We start from the raw sequence: 22,568 nt of genomic DNA on the forward strand, positions 1-22,568 counted from the left end.
CAAATAATCTACATTTATTTTTATACAATTGACCTAAATCATCCACTCTCAGCGCCTTGAAAATTAACAAAAAATGATCAGAAGTTTTATGGATTACAATCGATTAAAAGGCTGCCGGACCAATACGTTCGAAGCAAATCATTAGTCATTCTATATAAAAAATTAAATACACGTGAGCTTCAGAAATCAGTATAAATATTATACTAAATACGTAAAAGGAATACTAACACACATAACACACACATTACATTGCATAATTCAATGAGTGTTATTCTGATTACGATAAGATATCATAATTGCCTTATATCGTTTTTTATCTTAAAATATTTTAATTTTGAAAATAAGCACTAAGCTTTTAAAATTACAGTAGAAAAAAGAGACAGAAAGACACGAGTGGTGTTATTTTATACAACATGTATTTGCACTTCAAAATATTGACAGGTATATTCTAATTTAAATGATAAAGAAAGCAAATGACATATGGCTTTAAAACTGAATAAATAATTAAAAATAAGAACATTGAATCATTGAATAAGCATATTAAAAGAACTTATTTTATGAATTCTACAACATTATGACGGTAACTTGCATTCAACTGTTCACTAAACAACAATCAATCTTAACTCTAACCCATTACGACAAAAAAAAACGACCAAAGCTATGTTACTGATTTCAACGATCGCGTTTCATATCGTCGGTCTCAAACAGGACTAATGATAGCATTCTCGTTTCCTTTAGTCTCAAGGGCGTGATTCATAGATTTGAAATCAGTTTTAATACTACTGTCGTGTTGGTCAGTATTACTGCCCTCTGTTTCGGCGTTATTCGTACGTTTGTGAGTTGAAGAGCCAACGTAGTTATACAACGTAAGGAAATGATTTGCAAAGAGAGGCACTGTAAGAGCAAACATTAATACTCCTGAAATAGCACAAAGACAGGCAATAAATCTCCCGACATCGGTCTTCACAGTGATATCTCCGTAGCCAACCGTCGTCATCGTTATGACAGACCAATACCACCACTGCGGAATGCTTCCGCCGTTACCCTTTCCTTCGGCAATGAAAACGATACTTGCAAATGTACACATTCCAGCAATCAGAAACAAGGCAAGAATGAACAGATCCTTGGCGTTTGCTTTAATGGTATATATTAAAACCCTACCCGCACGCACATCGCTCACAATGCGCAATAGTCTGAACGCTCGCAGCATTTGCATGTACTGCAACAAGTCAAACCAGCTCTGCTCAAATTGTTCGTGTTCAACCACAAACAATATTAGCATATGCGTATAGGCCGATAGTAAAGCAACTGTGTCGAAGATGTTGATAATGGATGTAAAGTAGCGTATCAAGCACGGACACGAACAGACGCGAAGTACAAAATCTATAGTAAATAGCGTCAATATTATTCCTTCCAAAACAACGAATGTTGTTATCGGAACTTTCATATTGGGAATTCGGACATAATGCGAAAAAACGCTAGTGAGCATGCCAGGCATGGAGTCGTTCAACACAGTCGTATTGTCAAAGTCTTGTGAGGCATGTGATTGGGGAATATCGGTTACCTCAATCTCGACAAAGTCGTCATGATTGCCAAGCTCGCCGGTATCTTCAATGTGCATCTTTAATAAGGGCATATCTGTTGGAACAGTTTGAGATTCGCAATGTCTTTTCAGGCGTTCTGCAATTGAGTAATGTGGTTATACTCGTAAAATTATTCAGACATTTGAAAATCATACATATAATTCAATGATTTATCAAAACAATGTAAAAACATCTACCAAAGGTAGGTGCTTAAACTTCTGCTGACAGAATTTATTAAGAACAATGGGGTATTTTTTAAATAAGACTATCCGCGAACAAAAGTCAATGTAACCATTTTTGTAACCCATACTTATATAATTTAAGGCAATGAACGTACAGATTTCAAAAATAAAAATTTCGAGTATACACTAATTGACACAATTATTTAGGTAATCATCAAGCTCAATCCCATGGAGAGCTATTCCGATCAGCATTTCAAACCCGTTTTGTTTTATTTAAGCCTTATCACATACAATATAACGTCATTATAAAAAAATGCATAATTGAATAGCCAATTGTATTGATTTTTATCATTTCACAGTCTCGTCCTTGTAGTAGCGCATTATATTACATGCAAACACGATGGTGTTGCTCCGAGTGCCGTTCTTAAGTACATTATTTTGGCGACACAAAATATCAAAAGAACAAGTGTGTGTATATATATATATATATATATATATATATATATATATATATATATATATATATATATATATATATATATATATATATATATATATATATATACATTAGAAATACATATTTATGCTACGAACATAAATTAAACGTCCGCAAGTATTAAAACTATTTGAAAAAAACTTGATCTTTCTAACTATCATTATATTATGTTAAATTACGAATTTTTCAAACATTATTGCTTTTTATTCAAATATACAATCATGTTTTTTTAATATTATATACAAAACAGAAACCATCAGTGCGAATTCTATTCTTATGAAGCTCAAATTTAACGCTCGCAATACCTTCCACTAAATGCACGCCTTCCATGTTCTTACTGCTCATGTATGCGAGACGCTCACAGTTGGTCATCTGGCGCTGGAAAAGCGGGTCAGTTCCATAGGCAATGACAAATATCGACAGAAGGACAACCAAGAATGACACGGCCAAGTAAGCCTGCAAGGTAATTTATGTGCTTTGTGAGCAATATATATATGCCGTACGTAGGACGAAGTATGCTCGGTGCATTTACAATGTGATTCATCAATGCATTCAATTGCTGCAAATAGGCGTTAGCTACATAAGATGTTACATCAAATTCGATTGCCAATTCATCAAACTAAATGTATTGTTACATGAAATTTTCGCAAGTATTACTTTTACTCAAAGTCTATATATTTTATTTTATTTCAAGTCTACCTTTGAACAGATGCTTGACTTTCCGTGTCCGCATACACCCCAAACAGATTCTCTAGCTTTTCTCAACGACATAAATATAGCAAGGGAATACTTAGAGGGGTTCTGGTCCTCGAATCGTTTTTGAGAATCCTTGAACTCGCGGAGTGTTTGCTGCTCGGATAAGAAGCTCTGCAGTCTACAAAAACACCATACAGTACAGATGATCAAAACACAATTGTATGATCGAATACATTGACTCAAAAAGTCGACGAATAGCAGTAAAGGTGTACGGAAATCAAGAAGCATTTTAGTATATGCAGGAATAAATGAACTCTCGAAACATAAGTAGGTGATCATATATTGTTTCAAACCGCAATTATTTCATGTACGGCAAGTGTTCAAAACCCATTTACACACAACTCAACACATGTAACTGAATATTTTTGGGGTCGCCGCCTTAAAACAGCCAGTGCTAAGCATATTAAAGCTTGGACGCCCCAGATTTTGAAAAAAGGACAAATTTGTGAAGATTTGTTTTAAAGTCATGAAAACAATTTATAACTAAATAGAGCTTGCTTAATTAACATTGATAAGCAATGTTCCACACTCATTTGTATAAAAATAACAACCAATTCTTATTGTCAATTATAAGGCCTCTTTCGATTGATTATTATTATATTATTATTGATGTGAAATTATCACGTGACAAACACGTAATGTATTAATGAAGTTTGTATTAAGTCAGTGGCGCAGATGCTATAAGGCACAGCGGGCCCGGGCCTACATTTTTGTTGAAACATGAACAAACAACAAATGCTTCAACTTCGAAAAACGCATTAAAATGTTGACCGTGAGGGTATGAGGTGTAAAACATTAAATATAAAAAAACAGGTCAAAGTTATATTTTCTTATCATATTATCTGTCTAGATATGCTCTAAATCTCACCACAGGCGTTATAGTATTAAAACAATTCCAGGGGGAGAACCCCCGCCCCCCCCCCGTTTTTATGTATAATATGCGGGCCTACAGTTAAAAATAATGCTAGCTACGCCCCTGTTAGTATATTCTAAAAACAAAGGTTTGTCCATACTGTAACATTAGTAAACGTGAGAACAATAGAACAATATGTACGATATAGTTTAGCAAATTCACGTTAATTCTGCATAGTTGTCTATTTTATTATTTACTCACTGTAACGAGTACTTTGCCCTCGCTCTCAAAGTGTCACAGAGACGAGTTTAATACTGATTAAACAAACATGTAAGAGTGCATTTCAAAACAAGAAAATATAAAAGAAAATTATGAATCTAAATAATTAATTTCATCATAGCGAAAACAACATACGAGATGCATAACCTGATATTATGACGGCCATATATAGAAATAAAGAAACTATGTAAATGAAGTCTATACTTCAAATTCAAAATGAATATATGATATAAATACATGTGAAGTATTACATAACAAATCAATATTTCACTGCTTTTGTTTTTTTAAAGACGTACCTGTTATAGCAACAATCTGCCATTAGAGAAATATCAATTTCCCAGAACTCCAGTTCTTTAAGGAACGCCAGCGGACATGATCCCTCCGGTATGTGCAGCTCTCCAGTCTGGTACAAAGCTAGAATCGCCTTGAAGAGATGAGAAGGTCTGTCCACCTCAGGTGTAGGACATTTGCAGAGACTTTTCAGACGCGACGGAGGTCCATTTTCTAGTTTCTCAGCAGATATTTTAAACGTCTTCCCTCCGACTTCTACCTGTATAGAAGGACTCGCTTTCATGTTTAATAGCTATTGATTGAAATAAACAATTTATCGGTGCGTACTTGTAAGAATAAACGTTTCTTCGTATTAACCACAAATCAAAGTAATACAACAGCTATAAATCTCGCACAACATAAATCCGCTCACGCCAGAAAAACGCCGATGCTGTGTCTATTGAGAAATAGACGTGTGTGATTTGCAGGAAACCAATAACATAGCAAAGCGAATCTGACTCCCTGAAACGAGCGTACCATCTGGTAATAGTTGAACGTTCTATAGGTAATCGTGCTGATCAATTTCTCGCAAACGAATGCTTCGATCAAAAATAATTTTCTGAATATGATGGCACTAGACAAAAGATTCGAGACTGAACACATTAGACTCCCTGATAAACGAAAAGATTTTGAAAACAATATCGATTAAAGAAATGGTAATTGGTGGATGATAAAAGGTACGTTTTCGTGTGTCATAACGGTGAATTGATTAATATTCATGCATTGACAAGTATACACGGATTATTCAAGTGATCATATTTGTCATCAACGGTTATGCTTAAGCAGTTATAAAAGCATTACATGACTTAAAATGTTTATGAGTAATAATAAAAACAGTGTTCATGCAATTCATGGCAACAAAAGAAAGAAACAGTCCGAACCTTTTAAATTGTTTCATTTTGCAGCCATTGAGATCCCAAAAAATTATCAAATATCCATCGTGAATACTTATGGCGTACCAGATATAAGTGATCATTTGTATTGACGTCCTTGACTGTTGTAAGATATGGGTAGGCACATTACATTATTAATATAAGAAGTAATTAGAAAATAAAAAAGCTAATTTGAAGAATATTGTTGTAAAATCATTTCATAAATCTACTTTGGCATTAATGTAATACTTTGTTTTGTTTCATTTGACATTAGATAGAAAGGAAATTAGGTGTCAATCGGTCGAATTTTATCTGGTAAGTACTCTATCAATGCTACTGGACGTGTAAAATATCCTACATGCTCCAACGCTCAAAGCTACCATAGACATACAAAATCGCCAATTAGTGTTGGCGTAGCAAAGAGACAGGAAACGCTCAGCCACTAAACGGGCAGTAATTCAGTGCGTATCTGGGGTCATAATATCAGCGCACAGACTGTTCGGAACGTTGTTTGAAGATATGCACTTAGAGCAAGAATACCGTTCATCGGTATTGTTTTGACTCAGCGACAAACACAACCACGCCTATTCTGGTACACGCAATACGAGCTGCTTTAAAATTATTTTTCGTTGAGTCCCGTTTAAATTGGATTGTATTGATGTGTATTTTAAACAGAAAGCGAGGGTGTTAACTATTGTTCTGTTGCGAAAAAGAAAAGATTTGGAGAGATATCTGTCAAGCTCTTGGCAAATGTGTCATATAAATCTAAAACTACTTGTAGTCTCATTAAACGAAACATTGAAGTAACGATTTCTATTAGAAACGATAGTGATACCGCATATTAAAAACATCCCGCAGCTAGTGCAGGCCGGGGAAATACCGTACATCGTGCATCTCATTCCATACCTGTTATATGCATGCGGTATTTAGGTCTTCTCAAAGAGTTAAAACTAGACATGTTTTAACCCTAAAGTGTAGGTTGTTAAAGAATGCGAAGTACATCGTTTAATGATCAATAACTTCCTGTGCAAAAGGAAATAATTTGTGAAACCGGCAAAATGTGTCCCAAAACGCGCCCATGCTGGCCAGGTGAAACTTACATTACAAAAGACATATTAAATGTATTATTTTGCAGTTTATCGGTTGATGCCCGTTGATAATTTTATGCATTTTTAAATGTTTTAAGTTTTGAAAACAAATAGACTGATGCGAATCTCTACTTTGAGGGTTATCTCAATAAAATAACTTTAACAAATAAGTAGCGCTCAGAAAAATATGGTATAAGCACAGGGTAATGAAGATTAAAGCATTTAATACCACCATTATTTTTATGATGTTTCACTCTTCTGTTAAATTGTTTTATTTATTTATGTCATTTGATGCCTAGTATACTTCTAAATAATAACGCAATCTTCAATTTCTTGAATATTTGCCAATGCGTAGTAGTAACACATAGTGAAAGTGTTTTAAACTCTTTAGAAATAAGCCAATAATTAAAGCGATGCTATAACACTCATTTTTATATTACTCTTAGGTATTTTGTGATGAATTCTGGGCTCAGGGTGAGATTAAGCTTGTCTGCGATTAACTTGTTTAAACCAACAATAGTTTTCAGTGATCGTTCAAAGGCAATGGTAATTACTTTTATGCGGTTTTGTTTATGTTTGATGTTAAGTTGAATATATTTATCCTGTATTGTACAGGAATATGGTCACTGAAGTAAAAGTCTTCTAAAGGTCAACAAGAATTTAAAGTCTATTACCGTCTCAAGTATTTTATGTTTCCGAAGATTATTCTGGTATTAATTCAGCGTTTCATATTCCTTTACATCAAATAATGCGCTGTTCTGCTTTGTAGCAAAATCATTAAATAATAATTTTCAGTGATACACTCGCCTTATAACAATCTTTATATCAATTTTCAATTAAGATATGAACATAATGCACGTTTGTGAAGCTATTGGTTCAAATTACTTCCGCATAACTCTTTCAAGAAATCTAAATGGGCTTTCATGTCTTTGATGCGGTCTTTGATCTTGCGATACTAGTTTTATATTCTATATTGCTTGCACGCTTTATCGTGCAATTTTTATGGATCAGGCAGTCATTTGATCAAGAAGCGCTCGAATGCTCAATCACCCGCAGGGTTTGAATAGTGCATATTGCAATGTATTTTTTTTAATGCGTACTGTATAAATATGACATCGCACTGAGACTGTGTCAACGTTGCTTGTTTTGGCAAAAAACGACCGCAATTGTGCATACTCTTTAAAAGTGAATACTAATCTTTACGAATAGACGCTCGTTGATACTATAAACAGAAAGTAAAATAGAAATGGTTATGTGTTATTTTTATCTCCACAAGTGTTTTCAAATTGTTTCAATAAATATTAATATTCATTGATATCAACCATATTTAGTGTAAAATATATACATACATTTTATTTTCCGTTTTCTTACGATTTATTCCCCGTTCCTCGATACTTAATACATGTATATAATATTACAATTAATAACACCTGTTTATTGCATTTTTGGGGACCGCTCAGTAAAGGGGTTCCTATGTAATAACCTGTAACGTATTTCTCAAGTTGTTCCTGTCATCCAGAGTGACCGCGATGTTTGGCAGTTTTCTGTCGATATATTTTACTCGGGCCGGTAAAAATTGATTTGTTTTTGGTAATAAGATTAAGTTATATCGTTGACTAGGCCGACCCAATCCTTATATTAAGATGCAGTATTATTACAGAGTTCTCGCACATCATTCAAATTATATATTTTTTAAGACGGCACATTTATCTTTTGTTAGTTTAATTTTCAGACCAAACATAATAATGTAGACATAGAAAAATTTCGCTGATGACATTGACCTCATAGGAGGAACCAGCAGTGGACATCAAAATCTCACCAAAATACTTTATGAAATGGCAGGAGTATACGGGATGAAGTTCAGCACGGAGAAGTCGAAGATCATGGTGAACAGCACAACCAAGACCAGTGCAAACATCACCATGAACAGCGAGTGGCTAGAAGAATGGACCAGTTTGAAGAACCTTGGCGCAACCTTGCCAAGGATAGTACCATTACTTAGTCTATTGAGGTCCGAATAAGAATTGCCATGACCACTAGGCGATGGCCAGACTGAGCAGGCTAAGGAAAAGCAGTTTCATCAGCTTCAAACCCAAGAACAGGCTCTTCAAGCCACTTTTAGTATCCATCCTACCATACGGCTGCGAGAATGGACGCTTCAAGCGGAGACAGAACGCAGGATACAGGCATTTAAAAACAAATGGCTCAGAAGACTGCTCCTCATCTTCTACTCGGAAGACAATACCAACGAGTACGTTCGGAACATGACTGACACACGTGATTTCCCACAAGAGTCCCTACTGGCAACCGTCAAACGACGAAAGCTGGCTTGGTTATGACACGTCACCACGCATGACTCTCTGTGCAACACTGGTCTCAAAAGCACTGCCGTCAGCAGAAAAAGCTGGATGGACAATGTAAAAGAATGGACACCCCTTTCCATGGATGAATTACTCTCCACTGCACACAACATACATGACTGGAGGAGGATTTCTGTATCGTCGTCACTCATTTCCCCCCAACGGCCAACTCGGTCAAGGGAATGATGATGATAATGATGATAATGATGATGACGATGATGATGATGATGATGATGATGATGATGATGATGATGATGATGATGATGAGGATGAGGATGATGAGGATGATGAGGATGATGATGATGATGATGATGATGATGATGATGATAATGGTGATAATAATGATGATGATGATGATGATAGGAGGAGGAGGAGGCGGAAGAAGAAGATGATGATAATCATGATGATGGTGGTGGTGATGATGATGATGATGATGATGATGATGATGATGATGATGATGATGATGATGATGATGATGATGATGATGATGATGATGATGATGATGATGATGATGATGATGATGATGATGATGATGATGATGATGATGATGATGATGATGATGATGATGATGATGATGATGATGATGATGATGATGATGATGATGATGATGATGATGATGATGATGATGATGATGATGATGATGATGATGATGACAAGAAAGATATAAAGTTGGAAGAGTTTTCGGATTAAGGAAGTTGCGATAACAGGATGCAGGATCACGTGACTTTGTTGGGTTTTCCTAATTAAACGTAAATGGATGTAACAAACCGGTTAAGTGCTGCTTTTTTTCCAAATAACTTTTAAAACAATTTTTCTTAAGAATTTCAATTAGCGCATAAAAGACAGATTTTATGCTGCTTATGGCAATGTGAAAAACATCAGAATTATTTTTTTAAATAAGCATGTGTTCTTGTTCAAAATTCCATGTCTACTGCATGACTATGCGTCACGCAACGTTAAAGTTTTGTCACCGATTACAGACGTATTAAAGGATGTATTCTTATACTTTAAGATATCGACAGAAACTGTAAGAAAAACTGTATTTTATGCACTATTTTTTTTTGCAAGTGCATTTCGACAACTTGAGATCTTTGCAAAAGAAAAGTACTTAACGGTGTGTTTGCATTCTATCCAGCCCTTGTGTAATCCCGCGAAAACCCCGTTGATTATGCACCCTAGATAAGACAAACAGCAGTTGTGGGACTGGGCATATTTAGCAGTTTATGACGTGTTCATGAGATAATGTACCGTTAAAATCTTTGACTTTTTCCAATGAAAGACTGAAAAAGTTTGAATAGCAACAAATTTGCTTTGCATAATCCGTCTTCATCACCGAAGAGAAGAAGTTTCAAAGGTATAGGTTTGAAATTGAAGACGTTGTTAAATATAATTGTTTATCTGTCATTAGCACAAACTGGACGTGTGAAGATAAGTGATATTTATCGTCAATCACATCATATTGATAATATGGAGTTTGAAATATTTATTTCACGCACAAATGTTATTGAAGTTGATTGAATTCATTCTCAAACGTGCGTGAAGAATTTTTAACATCCACCTACCTTCATAGACTAGTAATTAATGGAATGTATTTGTTTACCTTTGTTTAGAATTGCAACGGAAGCAGAGAGAAGCAGACGATCTTTCAGATTCCATTAGGGTTCCATAAGTGTATAGTTGATGGTAGGAAGGATCGTGAACATAGCTGTGATTTATTTGGAATGTTGCAAATTGTGTCAGCAGAACGAAGTGGATAGGCCGTTCGTTCTTCCAAGCTCGGGAAGACCAGCGTGCAATGATACGCGGATGAATAATACAACTTGTAAAAGAGGGTCAGTTTATGTTTTGTTCTCCTTTGTTTTTACGGTTCAAGAGCTGTTTAATTACATAGATTATGCAATGTTGCTATATGATTCTTAACGTGTTGCCTATCTAATTATTCTTGCTGCTTCCTTTTGAAGCTTTTAAAGCTCTATTTCATCGTGTGTAGTTATATAGTCACAGACTACATTGGCGTACTAAATATTGGGTGTTATAAATGTCGTGTATATTGATAAAAGGAACTTTCTAAAAGATCTCTTCAGATTCATTCTGAGTCCTGATTTATTCCTAATTAATTCAATATACTCATGCCAGGAATTAATAGTATTCTATCTTCTCTGTAATAACAAAAGGGGAGACCCAACAGAGTATTATATAATTCAAACAATGCATGTTCTTTATACTATACTTATTCAGAACATGACGTGAAATTAATCAAACAAATGGAAACAAGAAATGAACTTGACAACAGATCCATCAACGAATTAATATTTGATGTCAAATTCACTCCCACAATTGGTGTTATTAATTAGCATTTGCTATTCCGAATTGTTGGTTTCGATATAAATAACACATTGTCTATTAGGGACAAAATATGAGACAGTATGCAATAATATTTGAAGAGACACTCATTATTATTGGTATGCTAGATGTATTTAATTTTAATACGTATTAAAGTAACCCTAAGAGTGAAAACAAATGTCAGAATTTGTAAGGTTTATAGTTAGTTATGCTTAAAACGCTGTTTCATTTGCTTAATTAAAATTGTGATATCTAGTCTGACGCCGGATTCATTCGATAAATCAATGGCATTATACTTCTTTTTACCGTTTACTTTGTTTGTGTGTGATCTGAAAACCAGATACTATACGCAGCTGCAAAACGCATTAACCTTTTGAAATGATGCAAGTCGTAATTTATCAATATAAGTGGTAAAATTGCTATATGCTATACAACTGAATATGATCTCCTCCTTGGATATTTTTCACACAATATACAGCAAACTTGTCAAAGAGCAACAATATTTAATGATCTTCAATAATTGCGTTTTACGTTCCTTGAGAGCATTTTATGTCGATAATAATACATATCTGCTGATCATTAATTTAGTCGAAGTTAACTAGAAACTTCAAGGGAATAGTCGACTAAAGCGATAACAAGTATTCATATTCTTTTTATTTTCATAGTATCATGTTTATAAACTATCCCCATTTGTTATGGTTGTACCACTTGCATGTCAACTAACACGACACACACAGAAACATAAACAAGCATCAGAGCAATATGTTTTCAAGTCAAGGGGCGAACAAACTGTATGTATGACATTGGGACAACAATAACGTCGATGCAAAAGTTGAACTACTGTTTTACGCCGACGCAGTATATGTATCCATGATAAATTAAGAAATATACATTTGACATATTATAGTTGCATAGCAAAGGTTTTAACTGCCTTAAGTTCTTTTAAAACACTATCATTCAATAAGTATTTTATTATGGGCTGATTTTGAAGTCTCGTTTTTATAAGCGCTAATTGTAATATTATTTATACAATTAGAAACAGTTGTAATAGAAACACTTCACAGAGGTGCTTAAAATAAGTAAAAGTAGTGCAATTGTTATAATAAAGAACCCCTACACGAACTTGCACTTTTAAAGGGGTCTTTTAACAGATTTTGGCATGTTTTGAAGTTTGTCATTAAATGCTTTCTATTGATAAAGGTAAACATTTGCTCTAAAAAGCTCCAGTAAAAAATCAAGAAAACAATTTTAAAAAAAAAAGAAAAAAGAAAAAAAGTAACTCTCAACAGGGCTCGAACCACTGACCCCTAGAGTCCTGGCGTAAAAAGCCTCCGACTTAGACCCCTCGACCATTCTTCCGCATACAATTTACGATGTATTTTATACTATATATAAGCAATCATCGTAGTTTCGCAAAATATATCGCCAAAAACAGAACTCTCCAAATTATTCAATCTTTTCGCGTTGCAACGCTTTATGATTTTCAGGTTTTTATATCGTCAAAAGATGCATATAATGTCTATATTAGAGCATGGTAAATGTTCAGTATTACTGTTTTCTCACAAATATCATAACTAAATCGAAAATTTGCGAATCTGAAACAACTTTTTTAAAATTTTGTCAATTTACCAAAACGTGAAAAGGCCCCTGTAAAAAAGTAACTGTAGTATTGAATAAATTTCGTTGAAGTGCGCTATGTTTGTGATAAATCACATCAGTGACTTTTATACGTATTTTCTCATATTCCACTAGAGGTGGATATCGAACAAAATATTTTCTGCAGTTTACATGTTTTCTTTTTCTTTATGATTCATCAATAAACTATTTTAACCAGACACATGTATGCAAAAAAGTGGAATATGGATTATCATAGTACATCTACGGTGTATATCAATTATATCTAGTAAATAAGGACTTCCGCACATATGTAAAGGTTATCACATGAGATGCACTTCACCGTTTTAGAATTCGAACAAAAATACTGAATATTAAATTGCTTTAATTATCATACTTTTTATAACCTTTAGATCGAATTGATGTTTTCGTTTATTTTTGTTTAATTTTAATTGAAACATAGATAAAACAAGAAACCGTCGGAGACGGGTGATGCTCCTCAAAGGTATTTTGTCACAATATTGCACTATATATTCAGATAAAAGGAAACGTCTTGAGGGGCATTATTTTGGACAAAATAATACGATGGATGTTTTAGCAACTTAAAAAATTCAAATTTCAAAGGGCCATAACTCTATGAAAAATCATCCGACCATAACCGGCTGATAATATGCACATCTCCTGTTGGTAGGGAAGCTTCCCATAAAGTTTCATTGAATTCCCGTAATAAGTTGCTGAGAAATAGCTCGGACAAGAATTGCACTATGTGTACAATGGAAAATTTCAATGAGCCATAACTCTGTGAAAAATCATCCGACGAGAACCGGCTGATAATATGCACATCTCCTCTTGGTAGTGAAGCTTCCCATAAAGTTTCATTGAATTCCGGTCATTAGTTGCTGAGAAATAGCCCGGACAAGAATTGCACTATATGTACAATGGAAAATTTCAAAGGGCCATAACTCTGTGAAAAATTATCCGACGAACACTGGCTGATAATATGCACATCTCCTCTTGGTAGTGAAGCTTCCCATAAAGTTTCATTGAACTCCGGTCATTAGTTGCTGAGAAATAGCCCGGACAAAAATTGTGCACGGACGGACGGACACACGGACACACGGAAACACGGACACACGGACAGACGAAGCGGCGACTATATGCTTCCGCCAACAAAAAATTTGGGGGGAGCATAATAGCGTTAAGTTCCAATTTGTATTTGTGCCATATTTGGTGATAACACCAGTATTTCACACGGGTTCCATTTGTGCAATCCATATGAGTCCATTATGGGTAGCACCGGGTCTCGACATAAAACAAAATATTTCAAGATTTCAAACTCCATTTATCAGCAACATATAAGATACATCCATCGTAGTTAAATCTGGGGTTAAAGCTCCATTTTGTCAGTCTTTTGGAATCTTTTATGCCTTTCAACGGCTTGAGTCGGTTGGTTTACGATTTCAAAACATGTATGTCCATTTCTATCCTAGTTTGTCAATTTCTTGGTAAATAATGTAGAAAACTAAGTTGTAAGTAAATAAATTTTATATTTACGCTAGTCGTTGCGTGCGTACCTCGCGCTCGCAACATATTCAACTATATTTTTACAAAATGATATCAATTTAAAACGGATTTCGGGTTAATACATTGCAAATGTAACACAGAACTGATACTGTCAAATAAAACATTTGTTTACACAAATATGTGCATGTTCTAATTCTTTGAGCCGCTGAACCTTTCGTTCTTTCAAAAATAATATGGCGGATATCATTATGTAAATCTATTACGTTGAACGACAAAAATAGTTAAATAGTTAGTGCACAAAAACACACAAATGTCACATTTAAAGGAACTTTGTAACCCATAAAGGAAAACATCGCAATAGAAAATTAACCAAGTACAAAAAATGAGTATCATAAGAGCAGACACCTCTGGTGGATGAAGTACTTAATATTGAAGTACTTTATTATTGTGTTGCTGTGTAGTAATGAATTCAGCTATCTCTCAAGTAAGTACCTTGTAATGATTACCTCTGTAACATTTTACCATCATTCCGTGTTTTAATGTCAAAAATTCATTCATCACGTAGATTATCTATGGAATCCATGTTGTGTAACTATGTGACGAAGTCAGCGTTCGAATCTCCGCCATTTTGTATCAATGGCCGTCTTTTGCCGATCTAAGGCCTGTCTGAGGCCGTTTCTTGGTTGGTGGCCGATTTATGGCCGCGGCCAATTTTCTGCCAATTTTCGGCCACATTTCGGCCAGTTTTCGGCCACATTTCAAACGTTTTGTTGAGTTTCTATTCATTCTTGGTTTTTCACTGGGTAGCCAGCATTAAAAGACGTAGCTACTTTTGAAAATACTTATTGTGTGCATTTGCATGAAAATTACATGTTGATTGATGTTGAATGAGATTTATATAGTTTGTTTACGTGTTTGTTCGTTTACAGGTGACACTATGTCTTTGTTAGGTATTAACACATTTCTGCAATGGTAAATGTTGTATGAAAGAACCCAAAGGTATACACTTTTGAACGTATAGAAAGAAAGTATTTCCTCTTAAAGATGTAATTTAAAATAAACACTCTCTCCAGTAGACATAATAAACAATATAATACACAGTCGACGTATGAATTAGACTTTCTTATAGTGCTCAAAATGAAGTGAAGGAGTAGCGGGATGATCGGTATCTTGACTTCCCTGATCTCATTATATACTATCTACAATAGGTGCCATTAGTATTACATAAAGTGTATTCACGCTTCACAGATTAATGAAACATGAATACAATGTCTATGCATAGGATACTTCTTTTGCATCATATAACATGCAAAACGGTTTTAATTATTATCGTAAATATTGTGTTTTAATCGAAAAAAATATATAAGCAATTGGTGATAGACGCAACCATTATTCTTATACAAAGCAATATCAACAATATGGTTGTAAAATTGTAATTGCACAATTCTTGAAACTCCTGGGCACTGATTATCTGGTTTGTTATGTTTTCGTTTTAGCGCCATTATTTAAAATACACTTATTTCTTCAAGGGTTGCTAGTCTGTTAGGACAATTAGAGAATAAACTAATCACTTAAATCTCAATCAACGTGTCTGTAAGTATCTGTGCATTTTATAAAACAAATTACTGAACTTCAACTTTATAGTTTTCACTTGGGATTAAACAACATCATGAACAAACTGACAGGCAATCGTGTGCTCACCACGCACAGTATGTTAGTATAGATTTAAATCCCTGAGTCAGAATCGTCATTGTTATTTGTGTCACGCATATAAGCAAAATACAAAAGATATTTCATTATAAAATTCACATTACTCTCTAACAGAACATGCATTATAAAATTGAAAAAAAATCCTCGTTAAAAGTCTGCAACCGGTTTTTTATACGAACAACCAGTGCAGCAAGTCTGCCTTCCCTAAATCTAGAAAGTTAATTCCCGCTGCAGATATTACCGTTATCTAAAGACATCTACGGCAAAGGTGAGCGTAAACAACCACGCAAAAAAATATGCACAGCGCAGTTTTTAAATACTCTATGTGGTCTATGTATATATTCATCATATATGTTTTAATAATGGGATTAAGGAATACAAAATAAAAAGGTATGTTTTATTCCTTTTTAATTCAGATTACGCATAAAATGTATTTTAAAGTATAATACGTTCTTCGCTACGTGGCATTACTCTAAACCTGGAAGACAGAGACAATTATTATATATATATATATTTTACATATAATACATGCATGTATATATTTTCATTTTTTCATTTAGACATGCTTAGAAAATGAACCATGTAAAACAGTTATTCCTCTTCATCACAACATACTTTAAATATGCAGTTAAATATGCAGTTCAGTATAGTTCACATTTCTCATCATATCATATTTCAAATATAAATTTAGGGGAGAAAGTAATATATATTTTTTATTTTGTAAACCAACTACACTCATGCTTACATTTAGTGGGAGTGTTTCTTCGAGGCAGTCCACCGTTTTGTTTTTGAATTTTAAAAGCAGTTCTTTTGTAACGATGCTGATTGGTTCTTGCACTTCCTCAATCCACGAACCGCACAAATTGGCCTTTAGGCGTTAGTTTGCTTCTTTGATTAAGCCTGCAATATTTTAACTTACACCCCATAACATTTCAGACAACAAGTCATCAAATAATAAAATCTTCAACGAACTTGCCAGTATGAAAAAACAGAAGCACGTTTGGTGGTAGATAAATGCAGGATATTGGATGGCGTTGTGGAATATAGATTTTAATTCACAAGTGATCATAGAAAATAATGTTCTCACTCGTGGCGAATATTTTTATATTTGTATTTAAACTGAGGTCTGCTAAAATAATGACGGCATAACGTAAAAAACGTCATTTTACAGTAAAGCCTTGAAAATTATCGATTCATGTCACTGTTAATTTTTGCTGTTTAAAACAGTGAATTATCAGTTTTAATCAACTTATATTTTTCTCAATAAACCACCGGAAAGCATAAAATACATCGTTAAAATTCGCGAAATCAACATTTATAGCTAATCGATAGGCAAACAGCACGTACAAAAATACTGTAAAATTTGAACAAACTTCAGCATAAGCTTAACGGGCACGGAAATAAATATCAGTATTATTCCGTATGCTTTTACTTCATTGCATATCAGAGTGAATTCGACTTGGCGATAATGAATGAATGTTATTGCATGTAAGAATCAACACTGAAACATATAAGTACCCGATATGACGTACTTTTTACCCTTTTCAAGGGTGACTCCACAAGCGGCACTGTTGTAAGCTGTATACACTGTGGTGAGATCTATTCCTGTGTACGCGTCTTTAAACTGAATTAAAGACAAGTAATATAAAGGCGTATGTTACTTTCGTAAACGTCTGACCATGGGACACTATCGAATTGTTGAAATTGCATAAAATGCAGTTCAACTATCACAATATGCTCTCGGTATACTCGCCTAACAAAACGCGTTAGCACTTAAGTAATTACAAATATTTAGTTATAAAGAAAAATTGTAATATATATTTATTCACAGCAAGATATTCGTTGTATAGATAGTGGTTTTTAGATTGTCTATTTTTGATAATACGCACAATTCTTGACTGCTTACCTTGTATATGTGTTTGTTAGAAGGTTCGAATATCTGGTAGAAGAATTCATCGGGGTCTGGTGATGACCTCAAATTGGATGTTATTTTTGTTTTTATAACTGAAAGCAAAAGACATGTGCGCAATAAAACTATTCACTTTGAAGGCACATCCATATATGCATATTTATTTTATTGTTGCGGTATGATATATTGTAAATTTGGAATCGTTTATATTCGCCTACAACTATGTTTATACATATTTCACGCAATGTTGTTATTATCTTTAAGTTTTTAATAGATGTGTTTTGAATCAAAAACATTTTTTCTATTGAATCAACGTCTTTTTCATTTAATATATTTTTGGTATTATCGAACACATTTACACATATACAATCTGACTAATTATTACCCACCCAAAGATAGTACCACTTCTTGAATAAACATAATATAACCTTAGTTTTGTTCTAATAAAAGAACAAGTTCTCAACTTTCATGAGAATAACATGCATTTAATATATTTAACAATAATTTTCTGATAAAATTGAACGTACAACTGTCAACAAACAATGTTAAACATTTCACAAAATTCGTATACATACTGAAGTCACTTCTGCACCCTTTGTATGCGGTGGTTAACGGTGCACACGAGCATCCTTCCGTGTAAGTATAAAGCCCAGCGATGAAACAAATTGACAAAAAACCTTCATGTTGCCAACACAATTTCTCAAGCCACCACGAAAGATGGAACATCTGGCGGTCAAAGCAATTATAAAACAAATGTTACGTTTAATAAGCTTACCGTGTGTTCGTGTTTATGCATTCATGTGTTAAATCTGTAATAAATGCATTATGAAAGCATTATCTATCATCGAAAACAGTGGTACCACTTGAACTAAAGAAATAGTAAGTTCAGGGATGTTAGGGGTAGCTAAGAACACTAAGCGTATTTTGTTTCGTTTAATTTTAAACGTTAACAAATATCTCTTCCTATCATTTTCATTAAGGTATATGTTTCGAATTTAATCACATTTATCATAAACAATAGAAACCGTTATGGTGGATTTAGTAAACACGTTTTATACTCAAGAAATATTAATTAACAAATATTGTGGTCGGCACAAAAATATGGTCGGTCGGAATAGTGGAAACAAACACATGTAAATTTTTGTGCGACCCGCTATTTTATTTTTCGTCTAATGCACACTTACGCTGAAGACAGTTAATAACAGTTTTACAATTGACCGATAACAGAATGGACTCCACCAGTTGTCTGTGATACCAGAAAACTGACCAATAACACGCTTTTAGCACCGCCGCACCATTTAAGATTACTGTGTGAATCAGCATAGGCTATGTTTTTGTAGAAATATCGTTAAACCAGTAAATACACAATCGATCTTGGAAAGTGATTTGAAATGTGTTGATGAATGTGGGATGATATTTTGCATTTGAAATCAGCCTTTCATGTGGACTGCACTCAACTCTCTGCGTGTGTTTTTAAATAAAAATGAGTAATTCTTCTTTGTATTGATATATTTTTTAATCTCAAAATACAAATACAAGTTTTATTTACAAATTTAATGTACGTTACATTTTATTTTTAATGGTTTCATACAGAACAATTCTTAAATCGCAATACAATTCCCTCTGGGACAATTCCATCAACTTAAGCTACGTAATAGTAAACCTGTATTATATGCTTAGTGTGTTAAACATGGAAAAATACGAGATGAGAATAATCTTTAAAAAAGGATGCATCCTTTGACAATCCTTTGTTGTGACAATGGGATATAGATAAATGTAATAACACTATTTTTTTCCAATCGCTTTCTTATAAAGTAACGATATCCAAAACAATAACAATAAATGCAATTCTCCTTCAAACTATAAAACAAATAAACACCACGTGACGAAAGCATACTCCAAGAATGAACCCGGAAGAACTATGTTATATGAACGTATCGGGTTAATGATACAGAAATCAAAATGATTTCTAAAGAACGGAAATGTACGACGCACTGCATCATTACGGATGCCAACATGAAGAAAACGTCTTCGAAGATACTTGTTGAAACTCGTTTGCAAACTGTCATGAAAAGAAGCGCTGAAGTGCAGTAATCCTTAACAGAAGCTACACGAAACACAGTTCAATAAACATCAATCAAGTTCAATGTCATAAGAGTGTCTCACTTCCATATATTCCTGCAAATCGCGACATGTTTAAGGTTACTGTTTCAAGTAATGAAAAACATTTTTAAAACAACAAAATAATTTGCATTATACAATTTATGTCGACATTATAAATAATTTAATATCAGAATCGTCCCGTCGGCTTTTCCTAATGACATATGGGACTCGCTTTATATGACATCATCCATTTGTCCTCTATAAATTTTACCATAAACGTATGCATACAAAAACACGTCTTTGATGTCAAGATTGTAATTGTTAAATACACCTTACAGAGAATATGTTCGATTGCATTCCTTTAAAGTTTAAACATATCAATTTAAATACAATCGTAAACATGTCAATACCCAGTAAGCATTCACAAATTATCAAAAGCAAACAACTTTCTTATAATATATTTGAATATACATTTATTCATACGCACATTAGGAATCTTATTGGTAAGTAGTAATCTAATAAAAATGTTGAATAACAATTAATAGAAGTACACAAAAAGGTAAAAGTACGCACACACGAAGCGGTGTATATCTATTGGTAGATATAAAGATATTTCTAGCACTCATTACGTATATTCGCGGAACTATACGAATATGGAAAAAAATGCAATGTAAAGCATATGACATTTCAGCGTTAAAGACATTGCAGAAACTGTTTTTACATTAAATGTATATGTATTTCATACGATGGCTAATTATGTACCACCGTGGTGTCATAACGGACACCACCAAACCCAAAAGCAGTATTCAAAATCATAATTATGGACACCTCACCACAACGAAAATTACAGATTACTTGTATGCAGGTATGTATTAATTCAATCGATCTTAACTCAAAGCTATTAGAATGTAAAAAAAAAAAACTACACAAGCTTTAACAATTATGTCAAAATTCAAGTACCACACGGTTTTACACAGGACTAACTCTTTCTATTGCTTTTTCGTCAGTTTTGAAGGGATCATTCATAGATTCTAAATTATTTTTGATATTACTGTTTTGTCCGCCAGCAGTACTGGACACAGGTTCGGTGCCATTCGTACTTTTATTAGCTGTAGAGCCAACGTAGTTATATAAAGTGAGAAAATGATTTGCAAAGACAGGCACTGTAACAGCAAACATTAACACACCGGATAAAGCGCAAAGACACGCAATAAATCGCCCTACATCGGTCTTCACAGTGATATCTCCGTAACCAACTGTCGTCATCGTTATGACAGACCAATACCACCACTGCGGAATGCTTCGAGCATTATCATTTCTTTCGGCGATGAAGACAATACTTGCAAAAGTACACATTCCAGCAAGCAGAAACAATGCAAGAATGATCAAGTCCTTTCCGTTTGCTTTAACTGTATACATTAACACGCGACCCGCACGCACATTGCTTACAATGCGGAGTAGTCTGAATGCTCGCAACATTTTAATGTACTGCAACATATCAACCCAGTCCTGATCAAATTGTTCGTGCTCAACGGCAAACAATGCCAACATATGTGTAAAGCCTGCCAGCAAAGCAACTGTATCGAAGATGTTAACAATTGATGAAAAGTAGCGTATAAGACACGGGCACGAAAAAACACGAAGACAAAAATCTAAGCTAAGAACACCGATGTTATAATATCCAACGTAACTAATGTTGTTATTCGCACTTTCATATTAGGAATTCGAATGATGTGCCAATATACGGACTTTTTTAACATAGAAGGCATGGTGTCGTTTGAGCCATTTCGAAGTTGACTATCTTGAACCTTCATCTTGACAAAGTCGTCACCATTGTCATCTCTAGTCCCCTTTAAAACTGGCCAATCCGTTGGAACAGTTTGAGATTCACACTGACTTCTCAGGCGTTCTGCAATTGAGTAAGTTTTTTTTCTATGAAAGGGATAGTTACTTAAAGGCACGCATACAAAGAAGGAATATCAAGAAATATGTTCCGATATTTAATTATTTGTACAAAGACAAAGAAGTAATACAACATCGCTAACAGGAAACAGTATATATCACTACTGACTTTTTATCAAGATCAAGAGTGGGATTGTTAAAATAAGCACATTCAAGAAACAGCACAGAAACTAATGCTCCTCTCATAGAATTATAGAAATAAGGGCAATTAAAATTAAGATTTTTTAATTTTCATGATAAACATATTGGTCATATATCTATTGATAATCCCAATGTACAGCCCTTAATGAGCTATCCCTTTAAAGGGATCTTTTCACGCTTTGGTAAATTGACAAAATTGAAAAAAGTTGTTTCATATTCGTAAATTTTCGTTTTAGTTATGATATTTGTGAGGAAACAGTAATACTGAACATTAACCATGCTCTAATAAAGCCATTATATGCATCTTTTGACGATTTTAAAACCTAAAAATTATAAAGCGTTGCAACGCGAAACGATTGAATAATTTGGAGAGTTCTGTTTTTGTCGTTAAATTTTGTGAAACTACGAAGATTGCGTATATAAGGTATAAAATACGTCAAGAATGTGTACTAAGCGGAATAGC

General features: G+C 34.0%; 1 protein-coding gene across 1 annotated transcript; it reads right to left on the reverse strand.

Moving 5' to 3' along the window:
• Positions 1 to 700: 700 nt before the first annotated feature.
• On the reverse strand, positions 701 to 4,723 carry LOC127876988 (potassium voltage-gated channel subfamily F member 1-like). The gene is made up of 5 exons (XM_052422553.1): positions 4,446 to 4,723; positions 2,961 to 3,135; positions 2,567 to 2,717; positions 1,492 to 1,680; positions 701 to 894 (listed from the first exon to the last, which is right to left on the reverse strand). The coding sequence occupies exons 1-5, from the start codon at positions 4,721 to 4,723 to the stop codon at positions 701 to 703; spliced, it is 987 nt and encodes a 328-aa protein (XP_052278513.1).
• Positions 4,724 to 22,568: the final 17,845 nt, after the last annotated feature.

This window comes from Dreissena polymorpha, chromosome 4 (assembly GCF_020536995.1).
Source record: "Dreissena polymorpha isolate Duluth1 chromosome 4, UMN_Dpol_1.0, whole genome shotgun sequence".
In the NCBI taxonomy this organism is placed as follows: domain Eukaryota; kingdom Metazoa; phylum Mollusca; class Bivalvia; order Myida; family Dreissenidae; genus Dreissena; species Dreissena polymorpha.

What these genes read in the sequence shown, in the direction of transcription:
- LOC127876988 (XM_052422553.1), bottom strand. Translation starts at nt 4,723, where the DNA reads ATGAAAGCGAGTCCTTCTATACAGGTAGAAGTCGGAGGGAAGACGTTT. An exon ending in GCAGATTGTTGCTATAACAG is followed by an intron (nt 3,136 to 4,445) that starts GTACGTCTTTAA and finishes GTGTTTTTGTAG; the next exon opens with ACTGCAGAGCTTCTTATCCG. An exon ending in AGGCGTGCATTTAGTGGAAG is followed by an intron (nt 1,681 to 2,566) that starts GTATTGCGAGCG and finishes ACTCAATTGCAG; the next exon opens with AACGCCTGAAAAGACATTGC.